At 43.4% G+C, this 12,373-nt stretch overlaps 1 protein-coding gene across 2 annotated transcripts in view; it reads right to left on the bottom strand.

Moving 5' to 3' along the window:
* Window positions 1-11,090, bottom strand: part of MINPP1 (multiple inositol-polyphosphate phosphatase 1) — a 43,721-nt gene extending 32,631 nt beyond the window's left edge. Inside the window, exons 1-3 of one of the 2 annotated variants that reach the window (XM_047702824.1) lie at window positions 9,706-11,055; window positions 6,754-6,951; window positions 1,558-1,655 (exon numbers count right to left, since the gene is read on the bottom strand). In XM_047702824.1, the coding sequence (XP_047558780.1) occupies window positions 1,558-1,655; window positions 6,754-6,951; window positions 9,706-11,026 (1,617 nt within the window). In that variant the 5' untranslated portion in view covers window positions 11,027-11,055. Of the gene's footprint in view, window positions 1-1,557; window positions 1,656-6,753; window positions 6,952-9,705 lie in introns of both variants that reach the window. The other variant, XM_047702825.1, reaches the window with a different exon arrangement.
* Between the last annotated feature and the right edge of the window lie 1,283 nt (window positions 11,091-12,373).

Consider the following 12,373-nt stretch of genomic DNA (forward strand, 5'->3'; position numbering starts at 1 on the left):
AAACATCCCACCACGGGCAGTAACCAGGACAAATGAAATTGCTCTTCTGTTAAGAGGTGAATTTCCCTTGGCCAATGCCCACCAAACATTTATACAGTATTCAGTTACTTCTGTTTATCAACTTTTTTCCCTCGAGCAAACTGGGTAGGGAAGGTAAAAAGGGAGGGCAGTATTTTGACCCATGTGAATGGTGACCCTAAATTTCAGTTTATACCTATACTGGCATAATTATTAATTTTATGGTCAGGAAATTTTTTTTTTCTTTTTTTAAAGATTTTATTTATCTGACAGAGAGAGATCACAAGTGGGCAGACAGGCAAGCAGAGAGAGAGAGAGGAGGAAGCAGGCTCCCTGCAGAACAGAGAGCCCAATGTGGGACTCGATCCCAGGACCCTGAGATCATGACCTGAGCTGAAGGCAGAGGCTTAACCACTGAGCCACCCAGGTGCCCCTGGTCAGGAAATTTCTAAGAGATGAGTTTTGGACAGTTAGAGGAGAGAAGCAGACAGAGAGGAAAAGAGATCATACTCATTACCACTGGTGCTCAGTGTCTGAGAGCAGTCATTCACTGAGGGTCCTCTCCTCTGCTTCCAATCACATGGCTAAGCCCCAGTCCCACGTGAGCCTGGTAACACGTAAAACCACCTTAAATCTGCTGTGGTCACTCTGGTCTTTGAGTAATAAAATCACTTGTTTATCCTCAAATGTTCATTAGCTCTTGGCTTAAAAACCTGCTAGTATCTGGCAAACAGTACACTTCTTTTCAAAACCTGATGTTAAGCTTTAAAGTTAATAATCGATTTTCACATGGCATACTGAACATTTTATATGTATGCGAGAGGTGACTGAAGTTTCACAAGTCCACGCGCCTGAATGATCCACACAGACACCAGAATCCTATCCAATGCCAACATCCTCAATGCTCACAAAAACAATTAACACTCTCCTACCCTACCTCCTGGCTCCCAACATCCCAGAAATGACCAGAATCTGCCTCATTCAAAGTCAGCTGAGGCCTGCCTGGCCTTCTCTCTTCTAGAGTCTGAAAGAAGCAGTATGAGTGAAGAGGGAAGAAAGAGCATACGAAGCAGGCAGAGCGAAACTGTGGAGGGCTCACTGCCATGACCGGGTGGAACATGGAGCTCAATTTATCACAAAAACTATTAAGAAAGAAAAGTTAGGTATTTGAAAAACCATTCATCCTCTCTGAGCTCTAGCTTCCTTTAAAAAGAATTTGGATTTTAATAGCTCTACAATCCCTTCTAACAATAAAATCTCATGAGGGGTAAAATAGGGTTTTAATTGGGTGGATCCGGAAATCAAATCATCACAGAAGAATGTTTTCCAAAGTTTTCTGAACCCAAACTGTAAGTATGTAGACCTCATTTGAACAATTCATTCCCTATGTAAGGAAAATGATAAGTCTGTCAAAGACAGCTCATGCTCCCTGTTCCACTTATTTTTTGAAAAGCTTTTTCAAGTAACAACAACAACAAAAATAATGCAATAAGTAAATAAATAAATAAATAGCAAAGAAACCACAAAAATAATACTTACCTTTGCGTCATCTATGTCAAAAACATCACACCAAGGAGATTTAACACCTTTAATTGCCAGGTCAAATGAACAGGTAAAAAAAGCTACCTGAATTAAATCTGGGGGGGAAAAAAAGAAAGGTAGAATCTGTGAGTTACTCTTCTCCATCATCTTCCAGAGGCTAAATAGCTACAGAATGCCACGTGCGGCACAGTCCAAGGACCTGGGTAGGTTCAGCATAGAGAAAAAGATGATTCGGCCTTTTCCTGATTATCAGATTATCGAAGAATGAGGACCCACTCTGTACCATCCAAACAGGCAGAACTAGAACTGTCAGGAAGAAACCACAAGGTAGAAATTGCAGTCCAATGAAACTAAAACATTTAACTGGTCTACAAGTTACCATTTTTTCTGGTTTTAAAAGTAATGTGTTTGTTAAGAGCACGTTTGCCTACCAAATCCAACCGAGTTTAGCCCATCTGGAAAATGAGGAATAACAAACTACCTTTGCTGAACTGCACTATTAAGGACACAACGCTTCATTCTGTGAGGCAGGAGTACAGAGAGGAGGATGCAAAAATGGATGAGGACTGCAAAAGGTGGAGAGAGGGCAGAGTAAATGGGGGTCAGGAGGGAGGGAAAACCAAGGGTCAAGAAGGAAAGAATCAAAGAGGGGAAAGTCACACACTGGAGAGAGAGAGCATGCTAATGGCACCCGTCTTTCAGTTTTCATTGCTCAGTGAGATGGCAGATGTCAGGTTAAGTTACCTGGATTTTTACACTGAGAATGAGCTGATTATATGACCTTTAAATAGCCCTGGGTTTTGAAGGGAAGGGTAGGGCACCAAGTCCCTGGCTATGACAGGTGGCTGTGCTGTCTGGTCACAGGCACAGGGCCGCTGCTCGATGCTATGGAGAGAACGGGAGCCATTGCAGGGCTGCCCTGCGCTTTGCTTTTTAACTTCAGCGTCTCTCCTTGTTCCCAAGGAACCAGGTTTGAGTTTAAAGAACTTCCCCTAAGGCAGTATACAGTACAAAAAGAATATTTAATTGAGAACACACGCAAAAGGCATTTAAAAACTTTGCTTGAATAAACAAAAGGGTTGATAATCCTAATATCTAATATAATGTAGTGACTTCAAAGACCATGGATATTCGATAAAAAGAACGTGACTTACTCACACTCAAAGTTCTAGTTCTGAAATTATGAAAGTCGATCCTAATGGTCTGTTCTTTAACTGGAAGGAAGTTGACGGAAAAATTTCACCAAAAAACACTTGAGAAAACGACAGGCTATAAGACCTAACTTTGCCACTAATCATCCTGAGCAAGGGGTTCCAGCCTCTCTGGTCTCAATCATCCCACCTGCAAAATAGGTGTGAACTCTTCATGAGGTGTCACAAAGACCATGCTGACTTCCTGGCCAGTCTTTTGGAACCTCAAAGGTATTTCAGATAGATCAGAGATTTAAACATTAAAAACTAAAGTAAAATAAAGGAAGACATAGGAAAATATAGTAATCTTGGGGTAAGAGAGTATTCCTAGGCAAAATACAACATCGAACAGCCACAATGAAAAGACAGACGTGGCTATGTAACAGACTAAAAGGGTACAGTCAAAGGCACCATAAACTGAAAAAGTGAGCAATAAATTAAGAAAACCTGTTAGGAACATACAATAGGCAAAGGATTTATCCTTTGTCAAGCAAAATTAAAGGATATATAATCAATAAATCTGTAACACATAAAGGGTCCCTAAGAATAAGAAAAACAAAAATAATCTGATAGAAATGGACAAGATAAGGAAGAGGCAAACCCCAGAAGGAATGCAAGTAGCTTGCAGACCCAGGAAGACATGCTCATCTTCACAAGTGACCAAAGAAATACAAATTAAAGCCAGATACCATTTTTCATTAATCAAACTGGCAAAAATCAAAACGACTAACAACAGCTACTGTTGGATAAGGGGGAGATCTCATATATTGTTGACATAATTTCCTCACTTTCAGAGAACAATCTGGAAGTATGTGTCAAGGTGTAAAATATTCATTGTCCTCAACCCAACAATTCCACCTCCAGTTATTCACTTTATAAATTCTCTAGGGCAAAAACCAGATTATAAAAATGTTTACTGCAACATCATTTGAAAGGGTGAAAAACTAAGAAAAACCTCAGTAGGAAAATGATTTCCTACAAAAAAAAATTTGCACCGTATTAGGTCCAGTCCCCTCCACCAGTAAAATCTGATGGGTTAAATAAGTTTTTAACTATCATTGACCTAGAATCTGAATCATATATCCTATGAAATCACAGAGAATTCAAAAAAAAAAACAACAAAAAACGAGACAGAGCTACATAAGACAGATACACTGCTAAGTAAAAATGAGTTATAGTAAATACATATGTTATCACCCCTCTACATTAAAAACAAAAGGATTTAAATAGCTACAGTAGTTTTGAGCCATTACTCTGCCAGGCACTGTACTAATGCTCCGCGTTAATTAATTTCACATAATCCTTGAATAATCCTAAAAGAAAGGTACAGTTCCTGTACCCACCTTACAGAAAAACTATGGCCTAGAACTATTAATGAACTTGTAAAGACCACAGAGTTAGTCGACAGTAAAACAGAGTCAAAATTCAAATACAAACAGTCCAATTCCAGAACCCATGATTTTAACCACTATGCTTATGTTGCCTCCAAAAAGAAGTTGCTCTCAGTCACCCCATCAGTAAAACACAAATAATCTGAGACCAAAAATTATTTTTAAAAAAATCTTCAACAGTCTAACCCCCTACTAACCAAAGGCATAGCTAGATACTGGTATAGTTACATAAACGAATTCTGTACATAAAGTTAAAATGTAGGACTAAAATCACACACATTAAAATAAAGAATAAAAAGTTGAGGGACGCCTGGGTGGCTCAGCAGGTTAAGCGTCTGCCCTCAGCTCAGGTCATGATCTCAGGGTCCTGGGATCGAGCCCTGTGCTGAGCTCCCCACTCCACAGGGACCGTGCTGCTTCCTCTGCCCTTCCTCCTGCTCATGCGCTGTCTCTCTCTGTCTTGGTCTCTCTCAAATAAATAAATAAAATCTTTTAAAGTAATTTTAATAATAGAAAATAAGTTGAATTAAAATCAAATTTCAGACTGAAATCATAGTTCAATACCATTCATGTAAGTTTTAAAACCTGCAGAACAACATACCATTTATGTACAGAAACATAAAAACTGGCATGGGGTGATTTAAATGCTCAGTTCATGATGACTACCGCTGGGAAGAGAAGAAGAGAAATAAACTTCCAGAGAGGGACTGATGGACTTTAATTCCCTAAAGAAACTAACTGCAGCATGTTGAAATTTGATAAAACTGAGTTGTGGGTATATCGACATTCATTCATTATATCAGCCTCTATTATTATCTATAGGCTTAAATTACTTACCACTAAAATCATTTTTTAAATTTTTATTTTTACATAATCTCCACACCCAACGTGGACTCATAGCACTGAGATCAAGAGTCACATATCCTATCAATTGAGCTAGCCAGGTGCCCCTAAAATAAATAAATTTTAAAGCTCTGGAGGTGACCACAATGTTTAGCCACTTTGGGGAAAGAAAAAAATTCAATTTTAAATGCTAGTACAGGCATGTTCATTTTTTTTTTTTTGATGCTTATAAAGCATTCAGGCTCCGTGATTCTAGTCTATTATTTTCCCAACTTCTAGCCTTTTGGAAGTTTATTCACAATATAAGAAATCCCCAATCTTTGTATGCTTGTCGACATTTGCTATATGAATTATGAATTCTTAGAAATCAGAGAAAAATCCCATTATTTTTTCTTTGTTTCCTATTGGCAGGTGAACATGTGCCCTGGCTTTCCACCTGCTTCCCCAGCATAATTTTTTTTACTTATTTTTATTAACATATAATGTATTATTTGCCCCAGGGGTACAGGTCTGTGAATCGTCAGTTATACACAATTCACAGCACTCACCATAGCACATACCCTCCCCACTGTCCATAACCCCATCCCCCTCTCCCTACCCTCCCTCCCCTCAACAATCCTCAGTTTGTTTTGTGGGATTAAGAGTCTCTTACGGTTTGTCTCCCTCCTGATCCCATCTTGTTTCATTTTTCCCTTCCCTGCCCCCTACAACCCCCCCGCCCTGCCTCTCAAATTCCTGATATCAGAGAGATCATGTAACTGTCTTTCTCTGATTGATTTATTTCGCCAGCATAATACTCTCTAGTTCCATCCACGTCCTTGCAAATGGCAAGATTTCATTTCTTTTTTTTTTTTAATATTTTATTTATTTTATTTGACAGAGATCACAAGTAGGCAGAGAGGCAGGCAGAGAGAGACCGGGGAAGCAGGCCCCGCTGAGCAGAGAGCCTGATGCGGGGCTCGATCCCAGGACCCTGGGATCAGGACCTGAGCTGAAGGCAGAGGCTTAACCCACTGAGCCACCCAGGTGCCCCAAGATTTCATTTCTTTAGATGGCTGCATAATATTCCATTGTGTATATATACTACATCTTCTTTATCTATTCACCTGTTGACGGACATCTAGGTTCTTTCCATAGTTTGGCTATTGTAGACATTGCTTTCTCCAGCATAATTATTAACAGTGCCCCCCCACACCCCGCCCCCCGGTGTACAAGGCTGCATGACAAATTGCAACAGGCAGCCTATATACCGCAACACCTTTTGACAGACACAAATGCGCATTCTTTTTAGCATCGCTAGGCTTAAAGGCCTCAAAGAAAATGCCCACACTACTTTGCTTTTTTTACTTTCTAATATCCCTCCTCAAAACATGAACACATACACACTTCTGAACAGCTTCAACAGCTAAAGAATTTTATATAATTTTCCACTTTTATCATTTTGAGGAAATAATTTTTAAAAATGTAATTTATATAAATAACGCTTACAGTCAAAGCTTTATATACCTCTGTTCTCAAAAAAAAAATCCACAATATAGCAAAAATCGTGTACGTTCATTTACATAAAGCTCAAAGAAGTATATGAATCTCAAAACAGTAAGCATGATATATACCATTTTCTTGACAACAGTGTATTATTTTCTTAATGTAAAATCAATCATGGGCCTTTAAAAGGAATTACTTTATGCTTCCATATTTTTTCATTTTCAGAGTTTGAGAACCATTTAAAATTATTTCAGAGTTCGAATGAAAGATAATGGGCACATTACCTGCATTTAAATTGCTGACTGGCACCTGCAAAGTAGCTGCAACCTTTTTTAAAATGTTCTGCATTTCTGGCCCAGTTTTGAAGGCTTCTACATGATAAAGAGCTGTAGCATTCTTTTCCACTTCAGTTAAAAACTTCTCACAATGATCAAAGAATCTCATTAGTTTATCATTAATTCTTGGAGGTCCACACTCCATGTCTGAAACAGAAAAAAAATTTTGTTTATACATATACCACCAACATAAGTGATCATCTCAAATTACTAAAAATTTTGTTTCAAGTGTGAAAAAGAACACTAAAAACCTGTTTATTTATTGGCATGTCTTTAGCACACAATGATCAAGAGAGACAGAGCAAAATTATTCCCCATTTGTAATGGTGGTAATTCATGAAAGTATATCCTAGAAAAGACTAAAGAAACAGAGAATCAGAGATAAAATGTTACTGCATTACTAAACGGTGAAAAAAAAAGGTGGCTGAAATAAATATTTCCTGAAAGAAAACAAAAATAATTAGACATGAAAAGCCTAGTAAGTGCAGAAACGTGTTCTCTAAGTACTACTTCTGTTGGGCACAGAAAACTTGGGAGAAAGCAAACTGAAAACTAGCGATGTTCCTAACTACAATGTTGAGAGACTAATTCAGCAGATCAAATCTGTTTTTCTTCTCTAAGCCAAGGCCTATATAGTGTATTTTCTGTATTAACTTTCCCAACACTGTGTTACTTCACAAAAGAGTGCTTTGGACAAAAACTACTGACAACAGCACAAAACATCCTTTCAGGTCCTCTGTATTTCATCGTGCTTGGTGCTTCTGCTTTTGGTTTATTTTATAACTAAAGCTCCCAGATGTTTTCCATTTAGAATCCCTAAGTTCCATTATTTCCCCAATTTGGCAGCAAATATGTATTATAAAAGTATCCGCAATCATGCCTCAACTACTGGGGGGGGGGGTGCCTGTTTTTTCAGTCATATTCAAAGCACATCGATTTCAATCATCATTTCTCCAATAATTTACCACGAAAAGAACACGAAGAATACCACTACTCTTTACAAAATGAGAAAATCAAATCAGTCATACCGTTTTGCTCTGGATGTGAGTCTGAAAAAACATATTTATGTGTACGTTGCATGTTCAATTCAGGATCTCCTGAAATGGATAATCCTACCCGATGTCACTGCTAACTGGATTATAGTTGGTAAAACATCCGGACTTGGAAAATAAGTGACCTTTGTCTTGTTTCTCTGTGGCCTCAAAATACAATTTCCCAAGTGGATCTGGATTCTTTGTCCTTGCTATTAACTCATTCCTGCTGTTCTTTAAACAGAAACAAAGGTATTGTCCTGTTGCTATAATACAAAATCTAATTCAGTGGACTCCCTTGAAAACCCAGATGAACACAACAGGCAACTTACTCTCTCTCTCTCTCCATATACACACACACACACACACACACACACACACACACACACACACACACACACACACACACACACACACACACATATACACATACACACACTACAGAGATCATAATGAAGTAGCCAGGCAAGGGATTCAATCTCTAAGACTTCATCCCAGCAGGGCCAGTAGCCCCTTTTTGGTATACATTATATACACTGTGCCAGAGCGAAGTATATTCTGCTTTGAATGTTCACTGAATTTAACAGATTTGTGGGGAATTTCTACTATATTAATCACTAAAAAGCACAATTCAACAAGTGAGTAAACAAGTCAGCCAAGAGAACTACCCACATAGCAGTAACATGACACACAATCAAAAGAATGACTTCTTAGAGATGGCTGAACTGTGTTAAGAGAAAATGCTACTGGAAAAATGACAAACTAGTCTAATTTATTTTTCACTTGGGTTTAAAGCTAAACAATGTCTCATGTCATCTCTGACCTAAAAACTGCCCAACAAAATACTAACCCTTGCTCATCCCTCCAGCACAAACATGTTATTTGCTTTCATCCTTACTCCTAGTTACAAGACGAATGGACTGCAGTGTATTCGGGTTAAGAGACCAAGCTCCAAATCAGATTTCCTGGGTCCATACCTAGCCATGCGAAAACAGGCCACCAATGGCTCAATTTCCTCATCTGTTAGGTAGAGGGAAAATAGAGGGCTTTTGTAAGGATTAGTGAAATAAATGCCAGGCATGCCTGGCACAAAGCCATAAAGCAGGCGTTAAGTATCCGTTATTATTAGTATCTGTGACGACTAAACTTTTTTGGGGGGGAGGGGTTGGCATGGATTCCAGGCCTGACTCTGGTCCTCAGACGAACCAAGGACAATGAACAAGACATTCCTGGGCTCAGCTTCTTCACCTGTGGAATACCAGGGCCCCACGAGATGATCTCTCCAGTTCCGCAAAAGTAATGGGATAAATCAGACAAGTACTGAGTATGACCCGGAACCACAGCGACAGGGAGGGTAAGACTATAGTATATACAAGATCAAAACAGAGAAATAAGCACAGCAGTCAAGAGAGCTTGAGGGTCGCTTCCTTATGTGGGATGTGGGTCCAGAACCAATGTAATTTTAAAAAAGAAAAAAAAAAAAAAAGAATCAGTAAGTTAAAAAACCCAAACAGTTTTCAAGAAGCAAAGCTCGAAGAAGGAAAGTGCTGGCACTAGCGGCCAGGAAGGGAGGAAAGGCAGGGCTGGTGCTCGGAGAGGGGGCAATCTGTCTGGGAACGCGACACGGAGAACCGCGCCCGGCGGTCTCCTCTCCTGTCCGGTCAGCCGACGCCCGCTAGCACGTCCAGCCCCAGAAAGGTGTGCACTGCATCCCTGATGAACGGACAGATGAATATGCGTGGGGACAAGGGAGACAGACAACCCAGCCCTGAACACGCGACACGAGATGGGCACCCGGGGGCCTGGGGACGGAGGGAGCGAGGGGACACCGAGCCAGGGGTCCCTGCCCCCCGCGGCTCCAGGCTGTCACCTGCGACGTCGGGTGGCGGCAGGCCGGGGTGGTAGTGCTGCCACAGCCCCTGCAGGAAGGCGGCGCCGCTGTCGACGCAGCGGTGTTTGGAGCTGGTGACCAGCTGCAGGCGGCCGTAGTTCTCGAGGCTAAAGAGAGCCGGGAAGAGGGAGGCTAGGCGCAGCGCCAGCTGTCGCATGTCCTGCCGCCCCTTCTCCACCAGCTGCCCGTCCATCCAGTCCGCGTACCACAGCGGCCAGTCGGCCAGCGCGGCGCCCAGGTCCCGGCCGCCCGCGGAGCCAGCGCGCCCGTCGCTCGGCCCGCGGGCCTGCAGCAGCCCATGCAGCTGCCGCAGCTTGCGGATCTGCTTGGCCGTAGGGTAGCGGGTGCCGTGCCGGATGAGGGCCACCAGCTGCACGGGGGTGCAGGTGTCCTCCAGCAGCTCGGGGTCCCTCCGCGGCGCCTCGGGATCCGGCAGCAGCCCGGGGTTGGCATCCTCGTAGCGGGTCTTAGTACCGAAGTAGGGGCTGAGCGACGAAACCGCGGGGTCCTCCCGCTCCAGGAGGGAGCAGCGCGAGACCGACGAGAGCAGCGCCACAGCCAGGGCAGCGACCGGCGCCACCGAGACCTTGATGAAGCGCTGGGGTCCGCGGAGCATGGTGCGGCGCGGCCCGCGGAGGGCGACGTACCCTCCGGGACAGCGATTTCCGGTTCCGGCGGGCAGAGGGAGGGCCCGGACTGTGCTTCCGCCTGGGTCTGGGCCCTCAAGATTCGCTGCGCGGCGCGGAGCGCTGCGGGTATTCGTACCGGGAACGCTGGGACGCGCGGGGACCCCCGCCTGCGGCTCCGGTGGCACCGGCGCAAAAAGCCGGGGAGCTTCGGAGACCTGCAGCTGAAGTGGAGCTGGCGTCGGCTGGGCCTCTCGCGTGGGCGAGCTTCCTTGTGGCGGGCGCCTCCGGGACTGACTCAGCCACTGCCCCGATCTTTGAAATGCCCTGGGGCGGGAGTGAGCCCGCGTCTCTGAGGCGGGCCGCACAGGACACCCTGTCACACCCTGTCCACCTGCGGTGCGGAAAACGTGCTCTCTGAACCACCCTGCGGGGCGCCTGAGGCTGTTGTTCACAGAGCAGATCCCGGGTCTCTGCCCCAGCCTGCCTCCCGAGGTCCAAACCTGTTCTCTGGTTGGAGTTTGAACAGAGTGTCCAGCCGGGCCGACCAGAACCGGAGAAAGGTTCTGTTCTCCAGGAAATCCGGCTCCCGAGCCTTTGGTAGTGTCTGGACCTGGGCCAGTGGAGCAGCGCTCAGCGACACGGCACCACAGAAGGACTGTGCGTGTTGGCATCAGGAGCTTTCAAAGTAGGGACAGCACAGCCCTGATCCCTTGGCATGTTGACTCATAGCCCGTGATTGGTGCATTATTAAGTGTGAGCCAATCTGCTCTATGGAGCAAACCTGCTCTCTGTTTACCATCCCTCCAAGCTGAAACTGCTCCCCTGTAATTACATACTCAGATCAATAGCTACGTGTTTTCATAGATGGATGCTCAGAATCTTTGATCCAAGGAGAAAAATATCACAAATCTGAACCATGCCTTGGTTTCTCCGCTTGAGCACAATTTTGTAAGCTAGTTGGGAAAAGAATCAAGATTAAAGAAGTCATGTGGTGATCCAAATTCAAGGCAGTGTGGATCATGTCCTTGTAATGGGGTTTTTCCTTCAAAGACACCACTAAATTGCTCTTGGTAAGCCAATCTTTGTCTTAACTACTTTTCTCCTTGTTGAGGTGTCTCTGGTTCAAAGAGGTGTACTTCTAAATGTTAAACAATGAACAAAATGGTGTAAAATCAGGAATAGATTCCAACTTGGCCACGGCAGATTTTTTTTTTTTTAAGATTTTATTTGTTTATTTGACAGAGATCACAAGTAGGCAGAGAGGCAGACAGAGAGAGAGGAGGAAGCAGGCTCCCTGCTGAGCAGAGACCCCCCCGATGCGATGCGGGGCTCCATCCCAGGACCCTGGGGTCATGACCTGAGCCGAAGGCAGAGGCTTTAACCCACTGAGCCACCCAGGCGCCCCTGCCATGACAGATTTTAAGACGGTCTGTAGCAGGAAGCCGTTTTCCCATTGACAGATGTTCTTTTTTCGATATTCCACTTTATAGAATGTCTGAATACTCACGGGTCAGTGATATTTTCACAGAACTTCGATCAAATTAATATTTGGTAAACATGTGCCTTTTCATTATGGACTTCCTAACCCCTACTTTTTATCGGCTGAAATGCCTGATATTTCTAAGTGCATTAAGCAAGCATGTGTGCCAATCTTGTGTCATTTTATTTTGCTTAATATATGTGCCTAATAATGAGCACCTCTCATTCTTTTTTTTTTTTTAGATTTTATTTATTTATTTGACAGACAGAAATCACAAGTAGGCAGAGCAGCAGGCAGAGAGAGAGAGGGAGAAGCAGGCTTCCCGCTGAGCAGAGAGCCCGATGCGGGGCTCGATCCCAGGACCCTGGGATCATGACCTGAGCCGAAGGCAGAGGTTTAACCCACTGAGCCACCCAGGCGCCCCAGCACCTCTCATTCTTGATCTTTTGTATGCTCAGGAGCTACCAAGTTTTCCCAAAGGCACTATCCTTCCTCATGAAGTAATCTTTAGACACCCTGTCTACCTACTTACAAAATC

Source organism: Lutra lutra, chromosome 14 (assembly GCF_902655055.1).
Source record: "Lutra lutra chromosome 14, mLutLut1.2, whole genome shotgun sequence".
In the NCBI taxonomy this organism is placed as follows: Eukaryota; Metazoa; Chordata; class Mammalia; order Carnivora; family Mustelidae; genus Lutra; species Lutra lutra.